Here is a 25,082-nt window from a genome sequence, read left to right on the forward strand (position 1 = left end):
GCCAGCTCCTTCAACTGCAGATAGTGGTAACCAAAAACTGCACTCCTGGAGTCACCAGAATCCAATAATCCCTGTCAGAAGAGAGCCCACAGCCAGCTCTGCAGCTCAGCACAGCAGGAAGCACCAGGCAGGTGCAGAGGAACAAGAGCTCTCCCCTTGCCTCTGCTCCCTCAGCCAGCTCCAGCACCACACAGGGGGTTTAGTGCTCTCCTGTCTTGTAACCTCCAACCAGGATGGTCAGAGGGCTGCAGCACCTCCTCTGTGGGGACAGGCTGTGAGATTTGGGGTTGTTCAGCCTGGAGAAAAGAAGGCTCCAGGAAGACCTGAAAGGGGCCTGCGAAAAAACTGGGGACTTTTTGCAAGGGTCTGTAGTGACAGGACGAGGGGAAGTGGATTGAAGCTGGAAGAGGAGAGATTGAGACTGGAGGTTAGGAAGAAATTCTTTCCAGTGAGGGTGGGGAGACACTGGGACAGGTTGCCCAGGAAGGCTGTGGCTGCCCCCTCCCTGGAGGTGTTCAAAGCCAGGCTGAATGAGGCCTTGAGCAATCTGGCCTAGTGGGGGATGTCCCTGCACACAGCAGGGAGGCTGGAACTGGATGATCTTTAAGGTGCCCTCCAACCCAACCTATTCTATGAATCTATGAAGGTATGACTGCAAAGGGCAGGCTATTCCACAGTGAGCATCTGCCACTCTTTGTTTCTGTGTGCTCTTCAGTGGCACAGGACATGTTTTTGTCTCTTGAATGACACAAAGAAAAACGTAACTTCCCCTGACATTAGCTGAAGGAGCTGCAGTGGGGATGTTGGGGGAACATCATGTTCCTGAAGCCACTCTACAGATCACAACAATAATCTCCCCGTCCCTGCTTTCAAGACCTGCAATCAATACTTCATATTCTGAAGGTGATGCTTAGGTACAGAAGTTAGGAACAGAAAATTACTTCCCTGGTTTCAGCTGCTTTGGTGGGCAATTTTTTCCTGAAGTGTCACTGGTTTCAGAGTGCTGCTCAGCCAAGCTCTGCATGGCTACGTTTGATGAGCTCTCATTGCTGCTTGGCCATGACTTAGGTCATGTTAAGTGCAATGCTTTTCTTCCCCTGTGTGTGTTTGCCCAGTTTCACCTCATTGCTCCTTGTGAAATCTGAAATCCTCCATAGGATTCTGTGGTTGAGTAGCTCCTGTGCCCTCCGAAGGGGCTGTGTCTTTGCCTAGCAACTCACAGGAAAGGACACAGAGCTGCTGGAGCAAGTCCTGAGGAGGGCCACAAAGATGATCCAAGGGCTGGAGCACCTCTGCTGTGAGGATAGGCTGAGGGAGCTGGGGGTGTGCAGCCTGGAGAGGACTCCAGGGGGGCCTTAGAGCTGCCTTCCAATAGCTGAAAGGATCCTGCAGGAAGGCTGCAGAGGGACTTTTCATAAGGGTGGCTAGAGACAGGACAAGGGGGAATGGTTTGAAGCTGAAGGAGAGCAGGGTGAGACTGGAGCTGAGGAAGAAGTTCTTCAATAGGAGGCAGGTGAGACTCTGGAATAGGCTGCTCAGGAAGGCTGTGGATGCCTCCTCCTGGTTGGATGAGGCTTTGGGCAGCTGAGTCTAGTTGAGAGGCACCATGACCACAGCAGGGAGGTCGGAGCAGATGATCTCTGAGGTCCCTTCCAACCTAAGCCATTCTATGATAGCAAAGGTAGAAGGAAACTCTCTGCTTCCAAGCAAGTCAAAGCCATTTCAGGTAAGCAGGCAGCAAGCACAAGATTAGAAACTGCAGCCCAAATATCTGTCCCCATGCTAAAACTGCTCCTCTCAGTTCACAACAGCTTTGGGACAAGCAACAACAAACAGCAAAGCACCTCCTATTAGCCCAGGCTGCTCAAGGCCTCATCCAGCCTGGCCTTAAACATCTCCACAGAGGGGGCATCCACAACCTCCCTGAACAACTTGGTCCAGTGTCTCACCACTAGTGCTGGTGTTGAACTCTTTTGCCCTCAAAATGAGGTTTGCTGCATCCAAACCACTCATTTGCCAGAGGTTTGTTCAGGAGAATCCTGTCTGGCATCAACCCCATGCTGGGAATGAACTCTATCAAAACTCACTCAGAGCAGCAAGAGTTGACCACACACTGGAGTGCCTTCAGGGTGGCTACCACGCAGAGAAAAGGCTGAGATGCACCTCTCAGATCTCATCACAAGCCAAATTTCAGCCATCACAGACACCACCATCATCTGGCCTGCACTAAACTACCTGGAAAAACTACTTCTCCCTAACAAAGAAGCAAACCCACCCCTGGCTTTCCTCTCAGCCCCAAAGCCTTGGAACTACTGGACCATTTTAGAAGATGGCTTAGGATGACAGGCAGCTTGCTGATGGTTCAGCACAGTTAGACAAATGCTGCTGAGTGCTCTGACAGACTACCCTTAATAGGAATAGAAATTGGTGACTCAAATGTCACACAGGCCTGACAATACCACTGCTCAGAGACAGCTAAGTGGGACATGAGGCTCCACAGGCTTTACCCCACAGTGTGCCCCAGGCTGGGGTTCAGCTGATTTTTGGGATCTGGGGGTGGCTGGCAGATAGCAGAAGGGCTGCAGACTCAGTGTGTGGCTTTTAACTTTGCTATTGATGCTGCAATTTAAGGGCTTCAGGAGCAGGACTAACAGAGTAGGGGATGGGGAGCTCAGGAATGGGACATGGAGGTTTTATTCTGGTCCTAATCAGGAAAAAACAAACAAACAAACAAAAAAACCCCAACAAAACACAAAACTGACTTCATTATGGTTTAAACTCCTGAGGGAAGTACAGAGGGCTGGAGAATCTGCTGTGAAAACAGGCTGAGAGAGTTGGGGGTGTTGAGCCTGGAAAAAAGAAGGCTCCAGGGAGCAGCCTTACAGTACCTGAAGGGGGCTACAGGAGAGTTGAGAAGAGCCTTGTGACAAAGGCATGGAGCAACAGGAGGAGGAGGAAAAGTTTCAAGCTGGAAGAAGCTCAACTGAGAGTAGACTTAGGAGGAAATTCTTCCCCATGAGGCTGGTGAGGCATTGGAGCAGGCTGCCCAGATAAGCTGTGGAGGCTCCAAGCCTGGCAGTGTTTAAGATCAGGCTGGATGAGGCCTTGAGCAACCTGGTCTACTGGGAAGAGGCCCCTGCTCACAGCATGGGGGTTGGAACTAGGTGATCTTTAAGGTCCACCCCAGCCAAGCCTGTGATCCTATGAGCCCTGCTTTTGCTGCCTACAGCATCAGTAGCATCTCCAGAGCCATCTTCTAGCTCCATGCATCAGCTCCATTAAGTGATGCAGCATCTACCTGACCTTTCCTCAGCCTAGGGCAGCACTGCTGCCAGCACAGAAATCATTACAGAGCCAGGCCTGGCTCAGGCTGCAAGTTAGGGCACATTTGTCCATACCTGACCTAAGCAACACCACACAGTAACAGAGCTGCACAACAAACAGATGCAGTTACACACTCCCTGGGGCTGAGGAAGCTTTTTTGAAACCTTAGAAGTTCACTCATTTCAATTCCCCTTACAGGTCACCACTTGCACTGTCACACCCCTCTGTCCTGCACCTGGCCTTGCTCTGACTCATTCCTTGACTGTAGGGATGATGCATCAAGCTCAGATCTCCTGCATGTCAGATGTTTTCTCCAGGGGAGAACAGCAGTTTGATGTTTCACTGCTGGAACTGATGGGAGTTCCACACTGATGGAGTTTTTGCTCTATCATTTGAAAGTGGAAGAGGGGAGGAAAGGAAAAAAAAAAAAAAAAAAAAGATGATGCAGACAGAATCCTGCAGAGATTTGTTTGGTTCATTGTGGAAGGCCCAGAAATGCCTCAATTTATAGGCTGTAGGTTGTGAATAACCAGGTCTGTGGCATCCAGGCTTGCCTTGTTCCTGTAGACTAGATTAAAGGTCCTGGGCTAGGGAGGAAGTTCCCTTTCATGGAAGAGGCAGGGAGTGCTTCCCTTTCTACCTCTGTCTCATGTACAAAGCAGTGTGGAGTCCGTGGAAGGCTTTGAGATGTTGCTCTGAAAGGAGCTCCAGAACAGCACTGCTACTAAAAAGTGTCTGAAAAAGGTAGGAAAGCCCAGAAAGCTGCTGTACTTCCACTCTTTGACAACTCCAGCTGACTCTGACAAAGCCAAGCCTAGCTGGCAGTATTTGCTTGTCTCCACACCTGTGTTTGTGTCCATATGTACACATCCAACACACCCAGCAATGGCTGAGAGGAGCACTGGGTGCCTATTAATAGCTGAGTGCTGTGTATCACAGCATCTTCAACTGCTCTCTTGTATCTCCTCCCCCTCTGTGTGCTTCCTGCCCAAGCATGCTGTTAGGTTTGGAAAGCACAGTCCTGGATTTATCCTTTGGAAGAGGTGGACCTGGAGTTTGGCAGAAAGAGCTGACTCTGGCTGCTCAGAGGGAAGGGGAGCTTAAAGCAACAGGACAATGGCCTTGAGCCACCTGGGCGAGGGGGAAGGGTCCCTGCCAATGCCACTGGGGTTGGAAGTAGATCATAGAATAGTTTAGGTTGGAAGTAAACTTAGAGATCATCTGCTCCAACCTGCCTGCCATGGACAGGGACACCTCTCAACTAGACTCAGCTGCTCAAGGCCTCATCCAGCCTGGCCTTGAACATCCCCAGGCAGGAGGTATCCCTGGGCAACTTGTTCCAGAGTCTCACCACCCACCTACTGAAGAACTTCTTAAGCTCCAGTCTAACCCTGCTCTCCCTCAGCTTCAAACCATTCCCCCTTGTCCTATCTCTAGACAACCTCATGGGAAGTCCCTCTGCAGCCTTCCTGTAGGATCCCTTCAGGTCCTGGCAGGCAGCTCTAAGGTCCCCCTGGAGCCTCTTCTTCTCCAGGCTGAACAACCCCAGCCCCCTCAGCCTATCCTCATAGCACAGATGATCTTCAAAGCCCCTTTCACCCCTTCAGGTAGCCTGGAGGAGAGGCAGCAGCATCTCAATTAGGAAGTCAAAGCTGGTTTTATCAAAATATAAATAATGCAGGAGTCATTGGTCTCCAACTGCTCCATGGTATTTCTGGGAAGGTTACAGTCTCCTCCAGAGGGCAGAGGGGAAGGTATGCAGAGGTGTTCAGACCCAGTTTAACTCTCAGACCTCTAGAGCAGCTCTCATTTTCAGCAGCACAAACAGAAGTGACATTTCCACCAATGGAAAAAAAAAAAGAAACCAAAACCCAACCCAAAGCAACCCTCACTCAAAGCCTGTTTCTGAAGGCTGCTGCTGTGATGCTTTATCTGTGCTGCAGCTTGTCAGGCAGGAGTAACTCTGGCTCCTGCTTTTCAGGAGTAAATCTTCCACTGGTAATACCTGGTGCCTCAGAAAGAACTGTGCCAGCAAGACAGACACTGGGGAGGGAACCTGCTTTCCACTTGTCTTTCACCCTGTTGCCCCAGATAATGGATTTAGAAAGTACAGCAACTATCCAGACACAGTAATCTAGTACAGCTCCTTCCCCTTCCTCCATCCCCCTTTCTTGGAAGGACAGGCTTGCTGCCTTTTTTTTTTTTTTTTCCTTCTCCTCGCTGAGCTTTTCCCCTGCAGCCTGTGGGTGTGCATTAGGACGTAGGCACTGAAGCAGATCCTTGGATTTGGTTACAAAACTAATGCAAGGAGTTGCCAAAACCACCCAGGGCAGCAATAAGCGAACCTCCCCAGCTCCACCTCTGCCACACTTCATTGCATTTTCCATCAGCTTGTGCAGCAAGCACAGGTTAGATGTGGTGGCCAGGGGTCGATAGCTCCTGAATTATGCATGTGTGTGGTCACTCACAGGCTTCCAGACACCCCATCTCTTGCCATCACACTGGGACACTGAGACTGTGGGTGAAGAACCAGGGCTGTGCTGCACTACAGCACTGCTCAGCCCTATTTCCCTTGCCAATAACCATCAGCCACTCATTTTCACACTCTCCTACTTCCTCGACAACTTTCCTTGAACCACTTACAGTTCCATTTGCAAATGCTCCCTTTTTAGGTTTCCTTCTGACCCACAACTCAGAGCAGTTTCCATGCCATTTGTTTTTCCTTGTCCTTACAGACTTTAAAACTTGTCTCACAAAAAAAAAAAAAAAAAAAAAAAGAGAAAAAAAAAAGAAATCTTGCACCTCCTTGCTTATTAAAAGCACTGTTAAGAGCCTGCCATCTTTACCAGGGTGTGATACAGCTGACAGAGCAACTTCCATCATGACAGGCAAATCTTCCCTTCTGTCCTGTCCTCTCTGCTGATACTGAGATCACTAAGTGATGGGAAGCCACAACACCCTCTGCCTTGGACAGAATGAGGTCTATAGCTTGGTTCCATCTGCCATGACATGAGAAAAAAAAAAAAAAAAAGTGTTTCTGTACCACAGCCTTCCCCCCCCCCCCCATCATCCTCTGCACTACAAAGAAGTCTCTCAGACTTGAGTCACTACTTGCTGGTAAGAGCTTCACTGTGTTCCACCTGGCTCTGGAGGGACATGGCAGTCAGAGCCAGAGTGGTGGCTTTCTTCATCACATTCCCATTTCTCTTCCTTACTCTATTCCCAAGATGCCAAACCCCAGCTGTGTGTCATAAAGTAACTAACCCCAAGTTAACTGCCTTGCTTCCTAGTAACTCTCAACAAATGAATTTTCCTCTAGGTACGGTGGAGGTGAAGGATTTTCTCTCTCAGCCTGCAGCCATGCACACAAGATGTGTCTTCCTCTGGAAGCTGGTTTCACATGGTGGCTTAGATTTTCCCACTTTGTATCTAGCACCATTTGAAATCAGTGTTCTAGGAGCAAGAATTACAGCGTGGGAAGAGATCAAGCAGCTGCTAACCTCACCGATGGCCTCTACTCCTTATCCCCAAGCCCTTTTCCCAGTGGTCATTCCTTTGCCAGCCAGCCACTCTGTACCATCACCTGATTTCTAGACACTTCTACAAGCACTGTAATCACCCTCTTCTCAAGCTAGGGCCACAACCACAGGAAAAGCTTCTTTCCAATGTATTTCTACTTAATAAACAATGGATATTGAGTTCAAGTTGTCCAGAGTAAAGTGATCCGAAAGCTGCATGAAAACCCAACCCTCTGCATCCTGACAGGCAGAGTGCATTCATCATACAACCACTAGGATCCTAACATTTCAAAACTGACTAACTTGGAGTAGATGTAGTTCCATTTTGGGGACTCTTTATCATCACAGAACCACCACCCCATAGCTCCCAGAGATGAGAATTTGCCCTCCAACCATCTGAATTCTCAGCAGAAGTGCCTCCAGCCGCTCACCACGACGTCCCCCTGCTCCACAAAACCCCCACTCCTTTTTTTCTGGGGTGATTCCAGTTTCCTGCTGGTAACTTCTTGCACGTTTCAGGAAGTTTCTCTTCCCTTCTGTCCAAACCCTTGAAGCTAACCTAGTTTTGCTTGAGCTCACTGTTGTCAAACATGTCATTATGCACAGAGAAGCCGGTCGCTGTGTGGATGAAGCCCTTGGCCAGAGTCATCTCTAAAGAATTCCTAGCTGCCATCTACAAGAGGATTCTTCTCTGAGCCAGGAAAATGTCTCTTACACAGGCTGACCGATTTCTCCTGGTGTTCAGAGTCTCAGTTTTTGTCTAGCACCATTTGAAATCGGTTATGATGTAGGGGGAAAAGCAACAGTAATGGAAACCTTCCTCCCCCCTCCTGCCCCATCCCCCAAAAGTCCTTAATAACCAAACACCATCAAAAGCAGGACCCTGCTTCCCAAACACCTCTGGGATGCTTTGCTGTTCTCTCACCTGAAGCCACACCTAGAGGCCGAACGTCCTGCACGACAGGAGGACAGTCAGCATCACCTTCAACTAGGAGGGATGCTTCAAGAGAAAGAGAAGCCCCCTGGGTGAGGCACAACCACCCAGCCTTCTGACCAGCTCTATTCCATGTGCTATTTGTTTGCCTTAACCTGTTCTTTACTCAGATTTTTATTCATTTAATCATTTTTTTCTTTCTCTCTCTCTCTCCTTTGAAATAAAAATGTGTGCTACTTGGTTTGGGCTCTGTCTCAGGTAGACAGATATCCTCCAGCAGGGACAAGTGCTGCAAGTTTCTTCATTTCAGCCCCCAGCTCCATTTCCACCACCCCGTGCTCAGCAGGGAGCATTTACACCCATTTGAAGTGTAGCACTCAGAAGCCAACCAACCCCTGACACTTCACACTCCTTCAGCTAACATCAAACTAGGTCCTGCTGGCCCTGGTTTGGTGCAGAACATCACTTGTTTTACCAGCAGATGGCAACAAGGCATTGGAGTTACACAGCCTTTTGCTTATTAGCACAAAGTTGGTGCTCCCAGAATCAGACTGGTTTGGGTTGGAAGGGACCTTAAAGATCAGCTAGATCCCACCCCCTGCCATAGGCAGGGACCCCTCTCACTAGACCAAGGCTCCATCCAAGCTGGCTTTGAATGCTTCCAGGCTTGGAGCCCCCACAGCTTTTCTGGCCAACCTGGTCCAATGCCTCACCAGCCTCACAGGGAAGAATTTCTTCCCAATGTTTGGTCCCAATCCAGCTTCTGTCAGTTTGAAGCCATCACCCCTTGTCCCATCACTCCATGCCTTTGTAACAAGTCCCTCTCCAGCTCTGCTGTAGACCCCTCTATGACTCCTTAATTATCATTTCCAGATCCTAACATGAAATAATTCACATGGGACTGAGTTTTAGAAATGGTGAAGAATTCCTGACAATTAGGACAGATTAATTTGTGGCATTTAAGTCAAACTGCCTGGTAGCTGCCTGGCCCTTCAACACTCCCCAAACCTCACAGGTTGTAAAGCTGTGCTGTCAGCGTTCTCAGTCCACACCAACTGATCTTGAGCATCACCACCACCAATTAATAAAAACAGGGCATCTTACAGTTCTATTCCACCCTCTGAAAGGCTTCACTCTGGGGCAGCTGAGTCCACACATTTCTTTGCAGAGAGCACGAAGCACACTTTGAGTCTCACCCTCACACAATTAATCACATTCTACTTAACATGTTACTTAAAACCACTCAAGCTGTATTCCCTAAGCATCACACATCTGTCACACACTGGATAAAGGCACCAGAACACCCTGGGCTTTGCTCTTGACTTTGTGTTACATCAGAACAGCCACAGGTCAACCTGGCCTCTTCTCCTCCAAGTTTCTTATCAAGTCTTTCAGGAGTCAGCACTGGTTTAGAGTGGGGAATTCTCTGCAACACCAGCAGAATTTCAACCCATTTTCTACCCTACCATGAAATAATTCTGGGCATAAACTGCAGACTTTGATCTCAGCATTTACCACCTAATGGTACACGAGAAACCATCTGCAGAGTCACAGGAAGACAGCCGCTTGCCACATGAGGAATGAAAGACAAACACTTACTGCTAAATAATTTAACATTTTATTTGCAATATTACAAATCATCACTAGTCTTTACATCCAGGAAAAAAGAATTTGTAAAAAATAAAGCTTTTTTTTGGTTTGTTTTTGTTTTTTTTTTTTTTTTACAGTTATTTCACTTGAGCATTCAGTGCATTGCAGCAGATTGGAAAAGCATTGAAGGTGCCACAGATCAAGCTTGCTTGCTAGCCACCACCACACTCCAACTCCCAGTGCATTTCTCACAGTGATTACAAACAAGTAGCAAGCTAGATAGAAGCAAATCATTCCATGGTGCCTTTCAATAACCAGACTATTAGAAATTCTGACGATACAAGTGCTGGGATTGTCCCCAAAAGCCTTATAAAGTTCTGTTCCTCCAATGATCTGCTCACGACAGCAGGCAGCAGAGCCAGCCTAGCACAGACAACCAAGAACAGCTGAAATGCTGCCTCAGCCCTCTGAAGTGAGGCAATTTGGTTTTTTTCTGGGGGGGGGGGGGGAAAGAAAGAGTAGTTCTTAGAAGCTGTCTGTATGTTGAGAGCCAGCTCAGATTCACAGAGCCAAGCCCTCTAATTAAGCTTTTGGTTTTAATAAGGAGTTTAGAAGCAGCAAGATGCTATCGATGCGTGGCTGACTCTCGACTGCGATGGAGCCACAGTCTTGACTACACCACTTCATGATGCAAGCACTAACCTAAAGTGAGACCACATCTCCCAGCACTGCCAGCATGCCCATCCCTTCCCTCCCACAGCTAAGCTGCTTTGGTCTTCCTTTAACACAAAAAGAAAAGGGAGTCTGACAGGCAAAGGCTTCTGTTTCTCAACAGAGATCTGCTGCTAAATCCAGCCCTATGAGAAATCTGATTTAGCATGGGAGCCTGCAGACTGATTTGAAATGCTCTGTGTGGAATCCATGGCTTCAAGTAAAAACAGCCAAAGAAGCCAGATCCACACAGCACCCTGAAAAAGCAACAAAATTCATCTCCAAAACTGACACTGAAGCTCAAGATAAAATAAGCACCCTTAGGAACCTGGACTGTGCTCCTAGCAGGAGATGGCTACTGCTGATTTCTCAGCATTTCCTTCAATTAGGTACCTTCTGGGAACAAATCCAAGGGCTGAGGATACCTTTGCTATGGAAACCTTCAGTTTTCCAGCCCAACAGATCCACTATAGTCTTTCTGGGACTACAGCAAAGAGCTAGAAATAGATGTGGCTCTTTTTTCAAATTATTATTCCTTCTTGAAGGCAATGGAAAAAGCTACAAAACTCTGATTTAAAGGCACATTTTAATTGATTAGATAGAAATCAACTTTGGCAGACAAAAGAGGTAGTGCAAATAAGATCTAAACTGTGAGAGTTTCACAAAGACACGGCCTGAAACGGCCCAAATCATTTCAGAACACAAGAGACAAGATCATCATCAAGATCTCCTCAAGCAGAACACAAAACAAGCAGCAGGCTTGGATTTTAGCAAGCAGAGCTAAACACCAGAGAGTCTTCTGTAAAAGAGCAGAGGTAGCACTGCAGGAGGGAGCAGCAGCTGGGTGCTGTGCCAGTGCTCCAACCAGTGCTCCCAGTAACACATTCCTGCATGCTCTGTGCCTTTAAGACCACTTCACACACAAGACAACACGAGTGGCCCATGAAGAAAAGCATATATATATATATATAAAATACATGGAGATAGCCTTTTTTTTACCCTATTAACAACCTCCTACTACAGTCAATCAGCAGTATAAGACACAGAACAAGATCTTCATCTAGAGAAAACTCATGCCAAGTGCAAGTCTTTTCCATTTCTGAAAGGTAAAGTCAACTGCAAACTCCCTCCCCACACCCCCCCTTCCCAAAACACCCTCAAGGTCAGTCATGCTTTACAGCTCTTATATTCAGCAGTACAGGGAGTGCTGTCACGTTTCCTACAAACAAAAAAAACAAATCAAATCAGAGAGTTTTACATTTTAAAGAGCTTCGTTGGTTTGTTTGTTTGCCTTTTTGTTCATCATTAAAGCAACAAGTCATGGAAGCAAATTGTTATCATCTTCTTGCTAAGGCTGAGGAGATTTTTGGCTTGGTTTCATTCGCTAGACTGTTAAGAATGACCCCTGGGGCAGAAGAGGATTTGATCCAAATGGATGCTTTCAAGTGGTGAAAAACCCATGCCTGAGCATTACCAAAACCTGGAAACAGAGCAGTTACAGGATTGCTGACTCATTTGGAGACTACATCAAGGAGCACTCCTTGTGATTTGCTTCAAATACATTGTTCAGGACATATTTCATGAACATTTGCTTCTGAGAATTTGGATTCTGCAGTCCACTAACAGCAAATTTCCACTATGTAAACACAGGAGGAGTAAAACTCATCACTGCAACCATTTATCTGTGCTTTCAACTTCTTGAGTAACTCCTGTTTTGCTTTACAGATCAAAACCCAACCCCACACCAAGCCTCTGCACTATACTCTAAGGCTCTACTAAGGAGTTCTAGATACAACAAGGAAATTCAGGAGTTAACAGACCACAGTATTCATTTCTCTTCTCCTTGTCATGTGCAAAAGGGAAGAATGGAAATCACAGATTCACAGAATGGCTTGGATTGGAAGGAACTTTAAAGATCACCCAGTTCCAACCCCCCTGCCATGGGCAGGGAGACCTCCCACCAGACCAGGATGCTCAGGGCCTCATCCAACCTGCCCTTGAAGATCTCCATGGAGGGTACATCCACAACCACCCTGGGCAACCTCTTCCAGTGTCTCAGCACCCTTACTGTCAAGATTTCTTCCTAATATCTAGTCATAGAAACAATTTGATTGGAAAAGACATTTATTTAAGATCATTGAGCCCAACCAGAACTCTGTGCTGTCCTGTCTCTTGATTCCATTTTTCCCCTCTCTCCAAAAAAAGAAGCCAAACTAATCCTGTCTCAATTAGAAACCTCAAAGCTTAAAGATAATATTCCTTGATCCACACATTCTGGATAATCCAAGCTCCATTTTCATACATGCCAGCTCTCAAACTACTGAGAAGTCACTTGTTTAAAAATAACTACAAATCAAGACTGTGCACGTGAAAAGACCTTGGTGTCATGTTGGAGACACAAGGTTTCAACCATGACCTTCTCAGAAGGTCTGCAATGGAAAACAAGTGACACTAAGATAAGTTTATCAAAGCATTTGTGGTACAAATTCTAACAGTTAAAGGACAAAATACTGATAAGGAACAGTCAAACTAAGCTCTCCTGCCTTGAATCTCTTCTGGTGTGATCAGATCTGAAGAAGCAGGTTTTGAAAGACCTGATTCACCCCTCCACAAGTGCAGGAGCAGTTGTGACCATCACAGAATCATTTTCGTTGGAAAAGACCTCCAAGATCATTCAGTCTGGTGCTAAACCATGGCCCTCAGCACCACATCTCCTGCCTCTGACTACTGGGCTAAGCCCTGGTTTGAAATATAGGAGGAAGAAATCAGTTCCAAACAAGAAAGTGCATTTTGATCCTTTTTAGAGCTAAACAGCTTTGGATTTGGAAATGGAATCACCTCTTTTATATAAAAGGTTTAAAACCAAGACCTTGTTTGCACCTTCATTTATTTTAGCTTTCTTCTAGAAAGCTGACAACAGAATTGGTGATTCTGAGCCATGTCATCTGCTTTCCTCTGAGGGATGGACACCACCTTTAAAATATTAGTGTCTGTGTAATGCAGCAAATGTGGTTTCCAGGGAATTCTGCTATCAGCTAGCAAGATAACGCATCACTGGACCCACTTCCCACTACTGAATCTGGTACAAATGTTCTACAAAGTGTAACTTACAGGAAAAAAAAGTTACTCCTTCTTTAAAGACAACCCAAAGCTAAGATGTGTGATACAGACTCACTGGAAGCTCTCATTCGTGACATGGAATGCTAATTCTTTATAGAATCATAGAAAGCTTTGGGTTGGAAGGGACCTCCAAAAGGTTATCAGTCCAACCCCTCTGCAGTCACAGGGACATCCTCCACTAGAGCAGGTTGCTCAGAGCCTTGTCCAGCCAGACCTTGAATATCTCCAGGAATGGGACTTCAACTACCACCCCAGGCAACCTGTTGCAGTGTCCCAAGAGCCTCACAGTGCAGAACTTGTTACTAACATCCAATCTAAAGCTTCTTTTCTCTCATTTCAAACCACTGCCCCTCATCCTATCACTGCAGGCCTTTGGAAACAGTCCCTCTGCAGCCTTCCTGTAGCCCCCTTCAGGTACTGGAAAGCTGCTCTAAGGTCTACCCTTGGAGCTTTCTTTTCTCCAGGATGAACACCCCCAGCTCCCTCAAAACCTGGCCTTGCAGCAGAGGTGCTTCAGCTCCCTGATCATTTTCATGGCCCTCATCTGAACCTGCTCTATCATGTCTATATGTAACATATCCCAAAATGAATGAATGGTTATCAGAAGCTCTCCTATAGGAAACAAACTCCCAGCTACCTTGATTGCAACACTTGTGAAATGCTAAATAAACCACCATAAAAGAGAAAAAACCCCAAACAAACAAACAAAAAAGAAAGCCCAAGTGAAGTGGAAAGGGTTTATACCTTTTAAAGCCTGAATTAATTCATTTCTGCAGTTTCTTCCATCTCAGCTGGCACACTGCTTTTTAAAATACATGTTTCCTTGCAACTCTCATCAACTGTGTATGAGCTGAACAGCAGAAGGGGAGAAAGGTCTGATTGAATGTGCTATAAAACTGGCAGATTAAACACACAAGAAAGAGAGGGCAAGAAGAGATTTTTTTTTTTTTGGCTGGCATTTGAAGACTAAGCCAGCAAGAAGGAGGCACTGGAAGCACAACAGCTCACAAAGGCTCAGCTGCATCAAGAGTCCAGAAAAACTCAACAGGGAGATCTAGGCCATGATGAAAGGAGATTAGATCAGGGGGTTCAGACAAGAAAAAAAAAAAAAAAAGAGGGTTTAAGAGTCAGATGTTCACAGCAAGGAAGCTCAAGGAAAGCATTAGGCACAGTAGGATTTCTTATATTGTAGAGTTTTGAGGACTAGGACATCCTTTAATTTCTGATGATGTTGTCTTACTTCCCTCCTCCTCTCCACACCCTGAGAAATCTCTTCACAGATGAAGGCAGCAAGTGCTGCCCTAGTACTATGAACTCCCACATGCTCTATTTTTGGACCATCCAGAGCTTGCAGATCATCCAAGACCTGGATGAAGAGCAATAGCTCAGAAGCACATAGCTCCTCTGCAGCACACAGTCACTGCTCACAGGGCCACTCTGGCCCTTGGCATGAGGCTGAGCTGCCCATGGGGGAGATGCAAAGGCTAAAAGTCTCACTGGATGCAAGCTCCAAGGTTCTCCCAAGTAGCACTGTCTGTACTTCATTGCAAGTATAGAATCTCAGGCTGGTTTGGGTTGGAAGGGACCTTAAAGATCATCTCATTCCAACCCCCTGCCACGGGCAGGGACACCTCCTAGCAGACCAGATGGCTCAAGATCCCATCCAACCTGGCCTTGAACACTTCCAGGCTTGGAGCCTCTACAGCTTCTCTGGCCAACCTGTTCCAGTGCCTCAGGAGGAAGAATTTCTTCCTGATGTCTGATTTCAATCTGGCTTCTTCCAGACTGAAGCCATTCCCTCTCATCCTGTCACTCCATGCCTTTGTCACAAGTCCTTGCCCAGCTGTCTTGTAGCCCCTTTCAAAACCTGGAAGGCTGCTCCAAGGTCTCCTAATTCTCTTAGCCTGTCTTCACAGCAGAGGTGCTCCAGCCCTCAGATCATCTTTGTGGCCTCCTCTGGACCTGCTCTACCCCTCCTTCTTGTGTTGGGGCCATGAACCACAGGAACATTTCCCCTGGTTTCCTTCATTTACAGCACCCCTTCCCTTTGCTTCCCACATCCAGATACATTTCAAGATACTTGTTAAAAGCTAAGTCACTTTGGATAAGATACTTGTCAGAACACTCTGTGTATCACCTAACTTGCTCTGTACTGCCAGCAGTTTGCACATTCCAGACTGTTTCTCCAACAAAAAAATATTTTCCCCCTCTCCCCCCCCAAGAAAATTGAGATATGACTGCAAGAAGCAATGGACACAGAGGGATTTTAAATCTGCCACCCCTCCAGCAAAAAGCACAAATCTGTGGTTTTGAAGGTAACATCCAAAGGACCCTGTGTGGCTCATTACAAACAGAATCATCACCACTAATACTTGACAGGTACTCAAGCCTTTAACATAGGGACACCAATCAGTACTGCTGCAGAAGAGAAGACTGGAGAGATCCACACATTAAACATTCCAGCAGCAGAGCTGACCAGTTGCCTTTATCAGACAGCACAGGAACCCAAGTTTAGGCCCAATCTTTTTGTTTTCCTTGTAACTAAGCTCGTATTTATTTTCAAGGTGCTTCTGGTCCAACCCACAAAACACAGTGGCTCTCCAGTAGCCCTCCAGGACATCTTGCAAGGAAGAGAGGAAGCTCCTCAGTTCTCCTCCAGTTTCCAGTTCATGTGAACCACTCTGGCTCCTAAAACCTCTGAGATCTGCTGCTGCCTGAGGGCAACTCTAGCCATAAAATAACTCAATCCCCACACAAGCTATCCCTGGTTTCAGGAGGTAAACTGACATGTTTCAGAGGAGATGCAAACAGCACTTCCCTCCATTAAGTGTACCTGTGCTAAACACAAGCTTAAGAACAGGCTTCTTCCTTCCTAGAAATTAGTGCAAGTGTTAATTGAGCAGCTGGTTTGAATAGCAGACAAGGTATTGTTAGACACTTCAGCTTCCCATCAGCTGCTGGGATAAGCTCACATTTAATCACCAGGCATTAAAAAAAGAAAGGGCAGGTAAAGCCACACAGACTTACACAGGTGTTAGCTCTGCTTTTGCTCAGCTGTGTAGAAATTTGCAGTAAGAATGATAATCAAAAGTAGGTTTACTCACCCATTCTGTGAAAAGAATTTCTTATAGATCCAGAAGGCTGCCAGGATCACCACAATTGCCACAATCACTTTAGGAAGAATTAAAGAAAGCCTTAGGAGTGATTAAAAAAAACCCCACCACCTCAAGCACCCCAAAAAGCCTCCACAGTCCCATACAAAGCCCACCCTCACCCCAAACTGACAGGATTTAATTCACTAATGTGTATTTGCTGCTTCCCTCAAGACAGTTCAGCTCAAGAGCAGTCATCACCACAACAGCAAAGCTCCACCAGCTCTGTAACAGTGAATGTTCAGATACAGTGGTGGGCTTCCAGAAGTGGGTAATAAATCATAGAATGCTTTGGGTTGGAAGGGACCTTCAAGATCATCTAGTCCAATCCTCCTGCCATGGGCAGGGACAACTTCCACCAGCCCAGTTTGCTCAAGGTTCCATCCAACCTGGCCTTGAACACCTCCAGGGAGAGGGCATCCACAACCTCCCTAATCTCCAGTCTCAATCTCCCTTCTTCCAGCTCAAAGCCATTGTCCCTCATCCTAGCACTACAATGGATGGACAGAAGAGGGACTGAGCTCTTTCATTCACTGGCAGCTATTTCCTTCTGCTTCAATGCTGCCCCATGCCTGGCAGCACCGTAGGGCCTGGCAGGGGAGACACATGAGGGAGTTGTTCCCATAAAAGCCTGACTTCACTGGACAGGAAAAAGACAGTAGTGCTGGAGGAGGTTCAGGTTGAATATCAGGAAAAAGTTCTTCCCAGAAAGGGTTCTCAGGCACTGGAACAGGCTGCCCAGGAAGGCGGTGGAGTCATCAGGCCTGGAGGGGTCTCAAAGATGTGTGGATGTGGTGCTGAGGGACATAGTTTAGTGGTGGAATTGTGAGCTCTAGATGAGTGCTTGGACTTGACCTCAAAGGCCTCTTCCAACCTCAAGAGTTCTATGGTTCCAGGAAACCCAAGCTCAGAAGAGTTTATTAAAATGATTAAGTTATGGAAGATTGCCTTTGGAATCTGGTGCCTCACATGAATATTAAAATACACATTTCACATTAATTTAATCCATAATTACAAATCAATCTTAGCTTTCCTTGACCTACGCAGCTTTAGCAGTAGAAAAGCTTTTTTCAAAGAACCAATGCTGCCAGAATCAGCAGCCAAAGGGGATGAGCAGACTATCAATTTCATATAAAACCCCCAAATCCACATCCTATCTTGTTCAGGGTTGATAAAGATACTTACCACAGATGATGGCTGTAATATATCCACCTAAAAACAGAGGGAACCAGCATCACAAGAGGAACAAAAATGCTTCTTATTCAAACACTGCTATCAAAACATTCACTTATTTCAAACCAAACACTTCTGCCAACACATTCTTTGCAGCAGGTCAGCTGCAATTTATTTATTTAGCCAAAAATATTCCTGGGTTTACATTTCTTTGCCCAAATTTCTTTTGCATAGCGTCAATACGAAGAAGGAAGTTGGCATTAAATGATTTGTCCTGAGTACCAAAAGGAAGGTCCCCAAGAAATCAAACCTCAAGTATTTTAATTCTAGTGGACAATCTTGCAGTTGATACTTACTTAAGTGGCAAGTTGGCACTCCAGGAGTCCACTGGTTCTCCCCAGTGTACTGGATACGAGCTGCTCCGTGTAAGGTGTAGCCTGCGTAGCACTCGATGGTAATAAAATCCCCCACCAAGTAGGAAGGTTTTTGTCCATCAACTACTCTGCCATAATGTATGTGAGGAGTGGAACCAGAACCTCCAGGCTCACCTAGGATGAGAGGGAGGAAATGAAAAAAAAAAAAATGAAAAAAAAAATAAAAATCAATGCAAGAACACAATCACAGAACTATAGAGGTTGGAAGAAAGCTTAGAGATCATCTACTCCAACCCACCTGCCATGGACAGGGACACCTCTCAACTAGACATGGCTGCTCAAGGCCTCATCCAGCCTGGCCTTGAACATCTCCAGGGAGGAGGCATCCACAACCTCCCTAAGCAACCTGTTCCAGAGCCACCACCCTCACACTGAAGAACTTCTTCCTAAGATCCGTTCTAGTCCTGCTCTCGCTCAGCCTCAAACCATTCCCCCTTGTCCTGTCTCTAGACACCCTCGTGAAAAGTCCCGCTGCAGCCTTCAGGTAGAGAGGTTTGGGTTGGAAGGGACCTTATGATCATGCAGCTCCAATTCCCTGCCATGGGCAGGGACACCTCCCACCAGCCCAGGTTGCTCAAGATCTCATCCAGCCTGACCTTAAACATCTCCAGGGAGGAGGCATCCACAACCTCCCTTGGCAACCTTTCTCATTGGCTTTTGAACTTTGCCAATTTCCATAAACAAAACTAAGCCTGAACAAAGACTCCAAGACTGCCAAGAACTTTCCTCAGCTGCTGAAACTCCCCCACTGCCACACTCACAACCCTACTGACACAACCTGCTGGTGCCCTGCTGACAGCCCTCTGACCTTCAGGCTCTGCACATTACCACATCAGACTTTTGGAAGATGTCACCCTGCCTTTGACTTTATTAATTAGGAGATGGACTCACATGTACAGTCTTGTAAAGGACTCCATGTACTCTGTGCTTGACAAGTGGCTGTCATCTCTTCAGCACCACCAGGAAAGGTACAGTGAGCAGTGCACCTGATCTGAACAGATTCTCCTACAGCATACAGAGGTTTCTCTGGAGTCACTACTCCATGTGTGATCTTTGGGGCACCACAGCCACTCTCAGTCACTAAGAGAGGAATTTAAAAGGAAGTTTCATGAGTTAATTTTGTGATTCATTCACTCACTGCATTTGTATGACAAAAATAGATCAGCATAGCTGAGGAGTTTAACTTAAAACTTTCTTTCCTCTAGAAGACTTAAAAGCATCATCACTGGAGGTGGTCATTAATGTAACATCTTATGTGGTAGCTAAGAAATTATATTCAGAAATTGATGGAATGGTTTGGGTCAGAAGGGACCTTAAAGATCATCCAGTTCCAAAACCCCTGCCATGGGCAGGGACACCTCCCACCAGCCCAGATTGCTCAAGGCCTCATCCAACCTGGCCTTGAACACCTCCAGGGAAGGGACAGCCACAACCTCCCTGGACAGTCTGTGCCAGTGACTTCCCATCCTCACTGGAAAGAAAGAATTTCTTCCTAATTTCCAGTCTAAATTTCCTGTTGGTTGGACATCACTGAGCAGAGCCTGGCTCCATCCTCCCAACACTGCCCTGCCCATCTTTATCACCAGGAATGAGGTCACCCCTCAGGCTCCTCTGCTCCAAGCTGAAGAGCCCCAACTCCCTCAGCCTGTCCTCAGAAGAAGCTAGATTCTTATTAAAAGGCTTACTTTTTTCACAGGTTGGTATTGGAGGAAACCAGGTGTTATTTTCTCCACAGGTAATGACATTTGATCCCACCATGAAATAATCTGGATTGCACTCAAACACCACCGAGTCTCTGTATGTGTAGGAAGGGCCAAATCCAGTTTTTTTAATCCCATTTTCAACTCTTGGGTTAGGACATTTGACCACTGAAACAGATAAAAGAAAAAGCTCTCTGAAACATTTGTTGACAGCTCAAAGCCATTGTCCCTCATCCTGTCACTCCCAGCCTTTGTCAAAAGTCCCTCCCCAGCTCTCCTGTAGCCCCTTCAGATAATGAGATGCTGCTCTAAGGTCTCCCTGGAGCCTTCTCTTCTCCAGGCTGAACAGCCCCAACTCTCCCAGCCTGCCCCCATAGGAGAGGTCCTCCAGCACAGCATTCTGTATCATAATCACTCAATATCTCTAATGCAGTTGATATGATCTCCACTGGAACTGCATCAAATTCAGCACTAGAGGATCTCTTGTTTCTTTTCCATAGGGAAGTCCATCCCCCCATCCCTTCCCAAAAAAAAAAAAGGACAGGAATTGAAGTTTTAGAGTCACATAAAGAAGTACATTAAAAAAATCCCAACAACCTTTACACTCTGGAGGTGGTCCACTCCAAACTCCATCCAAATTTGCATCAGATGTGCAGAAGATAGTAGCTGGGCCAATAAGTGAGAAGGGATCTGAGCCTTTGGGTACATCATCACAGGTGTAGGTTACTGATGTCTGGTACACATATTCAGGTGCTTCTGTGTGGTGCCCATTGTTTATCTTGGGAGGTGGTTCACAAGGAATTTCTACAGATAAAGCAGAAATTGGCACAGAATTTTGCTGTTACCTTGCTCATCTCAGGAACAGAGCCTTGATTTCAAGCAATTTCATTTCAAATCTGACATACAGCTATTTTTTTTCCAGACAAGCTGCAGTTAGGACTGAGAGTCACCAACTCACTGATCACAGGAGTCTCAATTTCAAGAAGAGGTTGACTTTCACAGACTCATAGAAGGGTTTGGAAGGGACCTTAAAGACCATCTAGTTCCAACTCCCCTGTCATGGGCAGGGACACCTCCTACTAGACCAGGTTGCTCAAGGCCCTGTTCAACCTGGCCTTGAACACTTCCAGGCTTGGAGCTTCTACAACCTGTTCCAGTGTCTCACCAGCTTCACAGGGAAGAATTTCTTTCTGATGTCTGATCTCAACACAGCTCCTTTCCATTTGAAGCCCTTGTTCTATCACCCCATGACTTTATACAAAGTCCCTTCCCAGCTCTCCTATAGCCCACTTCAAACCCTGGAAGGCTGCTTTAAGGTCTACGTGGAACCTTCTCTTCCCCAGGCTGAAAAGCCCCAACTCTGCAGAGGGCTTCCAGCCCTCCCATCATTGCTGTGGCCTCTTCTGGTCCTGCTCCAACAGGTCCCTGCCTCTTCTGTACTGATGACTCCAGAACTGACCCCAGCACTGCAGGTGGGACTGCTGCAGAGCTGAGCAGAGGGGCAGAATCCCTTCCCTTTTCCTGCTGCCCACACTGCTGGAGATCAGCCCAGATGTTCTCTCATGGTGAGCTCCTCATCAACCAGCAACCCCAAGTTCCTCTTCTCAGGATTTAACAAATATGAGTTAATTACCACAAAAACTGATATTTTCCAGTCATCATTCCTCAGGCACTTTGCCAGTAGTTAGAAAATAAATACATAAAAATCAACCTTATTTGACTATCATTTTTTGTACTGGAACATTCCTGGCCCAGATGGATTTAACTGAACTCCCACCAGCTGAATATAAACTCAAAGCAGGGTAGTAATTTACTTACTCTCACAGAAAGGAAGATCTCTGTTCCACCCAACACCTTTCTCCACAATCACACAGGAAATTTCAGCTGTTCCAATTAACCTGAATCTAAACAGGTAAAAAAGAAATTTCTTATTCCTCCAACAGGCAAAAACTTTCTTTTGACAATTCAGTTCCGTGGTGATGAGGATGAGACACAGCAAGTTTTTGTTGTAGTAAGAATGTCATCACTTTTTTTTTTCCTTAATTCATTTTGAAAAATTTCAATTTTGGAAACACAAAAAGAAGGAAATGAGACATCACAAGAAGAAGTGATGGATGCCCTGGCACTTGAAGATGTGCTCTCCCTAATATCAATGCTCTGAAGCTACTGATATTAAAGAAATAAGCTGTTAAAAGGAATGAGAGGAAGAAAGGTTAGGGTTTCTGACTTAACTTCCTAGACACAGACAGGTGGGCCACTGTTCAATATAATAATGGTGGGTAATGAATATATACATTTATTTCTTCTCCCACAGGGGCATTAAAAGACATCACTAAAGGAAACAGTTTTTCCACTCTGCAAAACCTCACTAAAAAGCTTAAGCCTTGCTTGATGCCAACAGCAACTAAACCCAAGGAATCAAATCAAATTTGGCTGACATTTCATTTGCTCCAGGTAGAATTCAGGAGACATTTCAAGTCAGAAGTGGAACAGAGCCTGCATAAGAAAATTTGGGGCTGGTCCAAATCTGCTCTAAACAATAAAAAGAGGATTAATTAACTCTCCCAAAACACTCACCCCTCTTCACAGGAAAAAGTAGCTTTTGAACCAAATGTGAGGTCTGTCACATGAGTAAAACCATGGGCTAGTTCTCCTGGATGGCTGCATTTTCTCTCTAGGGGAAAATAAAAGGAAAAAAAAACAAAACAATTGACACCTTTGTAGTTATACACAAAGACAGTTTGGCACATCCTGCACTTCCAGGTTTCAAGGGACACGTGAAATATCACAGGATACTAATTCTCACTTGAGAAAACACACAACTGTTAAATATCAAAGGGGGAAAAAGCAAAAGAGCTCAATGCAGGTATTACCTGTACAGAACTGCTCTATGGATGACCACTGCAAGTCCTCACCACAGGTACGAAACGAGGGTTTTCCAGGGATTCCTATATAGCCTGGCCTGCAGGTGTAGGACACATTGGTTCCAACAGGAAAGCTCTTCATGGTGTTGAAAGGCTCCTCAGGCTCTGCATATTGCAGCCTTTCTGGAGGCATACAGGTGTCTGCTGGAATAAGAAGGTGGAAAAAGCAAATCCATGATCCTGTCAGCATGAGGAGATACAAGTTGAGGTGTAGCAGCAGAGCAGCCAGGCTAATTCAGGAGAGTTTAAGGACTTCTCAGGAAACCAAAGAGGTGATATTCTAAGGAGGCAGAGCTATCTGGATGTTTAAGTAGGTGCCAGGTTTTTAATGCTTCACATGGAAAAGACAAGGGGTGATAGAAACGAGTTACTCCTGAGAAGACCCCCCCCAAAGGAATCCACAAAATGTTTTCCCATGAGAACAGTCAGAGACTGGAATAACCTCCCAGGGGAAGCAGTGGATTCCCCTGCATTGGGCAGTTTTAAGACTCAGCTTGACAGGGTGCTGGGCCAGCTCATTCCAAATGCACTATCCCCTAGAAAGGCTGGACCAGATGATCCTTGGGGTGCCTTCTAACCTAGGATTCTGGATTTCCTATCTTTATTACAGCTGTGTACTACCACAGCTTACTTATCCATTTGCTTCCTCAGGTTCTTCCTTAGCATCCTACCCAAACAATGCACTTCCTCCCTGTTTATACTTTTTGGGCTTGCCTTATTCCTGTACTCAAAACACAAAACTTAACCCACTGGACACCAACACGCAGGAAAATGCTTCTTGAGTTCCTTGCAGAAGAAACAAAGAAACCAACCACAGTCCCGTGGTCAATTTCCCTTCCCATGACAAAAGGCCGGGTAGATGATGAAAGGAGGCTGGAGTAAGGTGGGTGTTGGTCTTTTCTCCCATAGAATGAGAGGAAATGGCCTCAAGCTGCACCAGGGTAAACTTAGGTTGGATATCGGGAACAATTTCTTCCGTTAAAGAATGGTCAGGCACTGGAACAGGCTGCCCAGGAAGGTGGGGGAGTCCCCATGCCTAAGGGGGTTCAAGAAACATGAGGCCATGGCACTCTGGGACACGGTTTAGTAGCCATGGAGGTGTTGGGTTGATGGTTGATGATCCTAGAGATCTTTTCCAACCTTAATGATTCTGTGATCGTAAAGCAGCCACACAACCCCACACAGACCTACAGACCCGGGGACGCTTTGAGCTGCAGTTAACGCTGAAGATATTTAACTCCTCCAAGCTAAAGGACTTAGAGAAACTCACTCAAGCCTTTACAACGCAGGTGCAAAGGACCAGACCCCTCCCCAGCCCGAGCAAACCCTACACACCAAGAGGCCACCACCTCTCTGAGGCTATCAACCTCTTTCTTTCCCAATCCGTTTGTTTATAGTTACCAAAGCAGGACTGAAACCTGCCAGGAGAAGCTCGGGGACAGACCCAGCACCCACCAGCACGCCTCAGCCTGCGGCACAACCTTTTTCTCACCTTCTCGCCCCCAACCCCACCGAAGGCTCCCCCCGGACGCTCTCGCAGCTTCCGCCAGCGCCTGAAGCCATTTCCTTCTCCCTCCTCATTGCCTTTGAAGGCCCCGAGAGAACCCTAAAACCAGTACACCCCCTGCAGCCCAGCAACACCCCCGAGACCAGGGCAGGACGAGCTCCCTACCTTCCTCCCTCGCTCCTCCCTTCTGCTCTCCAGGCCGGGAGCCCGCGGGGGTCGCCATGCCCGGCTCAGCCGCTCAGCTCGCCACCCTCCCCGGGCCATTCCCCCGCCACGGCAAGCAGCGAGGAGCCCTCCAAAGCCCCTTCCTCACCCTCAGCCCGCGTTCCGCCGAGCCACGGAAGCACCACCACCGTCAGAAGCAGCGCCCCGCGGGAATGCGGGCGGCTCGGCGGCCGCATGGCCCCAGCAGGAGCGGCCGCTCCGCGCCCCTCGCTCCGGCGCCGGCCGAGACGCAGCGCAGGGCTCAAGCGCCTGCGCGGGGCACAGCCCTCCCCTTCGCTCGGCGCCGCGGCCGCCATGGCATGGCCTGGCCTGCCTGCCCTGAAGCCAAAGGAGGCGGGACGGAGCTGCCTGTTATATGGCGGCGGAAGAGCCACCGCCTCTCCCCGCAACAGCTGTGCCGAGGCTGAGCCTGCACCGCCTCGGCTTGAGGAAACCAGGCCCCTTCCTGGGCAGGGTACCCAGAGAGCCGCCCGCGGCTCCCGCAGGGAGAAAGCTTTCAAAGCGCCTGGAGTTAGAATCGTAGAATCAGGCAGGGTTGGAAGGGACCATAAGGATCATTTAGTTCCAACCCGCCTGCCATGGGCAGGGACAGCTCGCACTAGAATTGTGCAGCTCCTGCGCTGTGAACGCCAGCAAAGGCTCAGTAAAATTTTGGCCGCTCGCTCCGGGCAAGATAGTGAAGTGCTGGAGCGGGGCAAGAGAAGGGCAACGAAGCTGGGGAAGGGTCTGGAGGATAAGAGCTGGAGAGGAGCAGCTGAGGGAGCTGGGGG

At 47.1% G+C, this 25,082-nt stretch overlaps 1 protein-coding gene across 1 annotated transcript; it reads right to left on the bottom strand.

Moving 5' to 3' along the window:
• Positions 1–11,225: 11,225 nt before the first annotated feature.
• On the bottom strand, positions 11,226–22,718 carry LOC128978172 (membrane cofactor protein-like). The gene is made up of 10 exons (XM_054395955.1): positions 22,530–22,718; positions 22,234–22,330; positions 21,475–21,560; positions 20,254–20,460; positions 19,642–19,824; positions 18,848–19,036; positions 17,879–18,070; positions 17,535–17,561; positions 16,302–16,368; positions 11,226–11,296 (listed from the first exon to the last, which is right to left on the bottom strand). Exons 1-10 carry the CDS (start codon positions 22,711–22,713, stop codon positions 11,245–11,247), a joined length of 1,284 nt encoding a protein of 427 aa, XP_054251930.1. The 5' UTR covers positions 22,714–22,718; the 3' UTR covers positions 11,226–11,244.
• Positions 22,719–25,082: the final 2,364 nt, after the last annotated feature.

The sequence above is a fragment of the Indicator indicator genome, chromosome 35 (genome assembly GCF_027791375.1).
Source record: "Indicator indicator isolate 239-I01 chromosome 35, UM_Iind_1.1, whole genome shotgun sequence".
In the NCBI taxonomy this organism is placed as follows: domain Eukaryota; kingdom Metazoa; phylum Chordata; class Aves; order Piciformes; family Indicatoridae; genus Indicator; species Indicator indicator.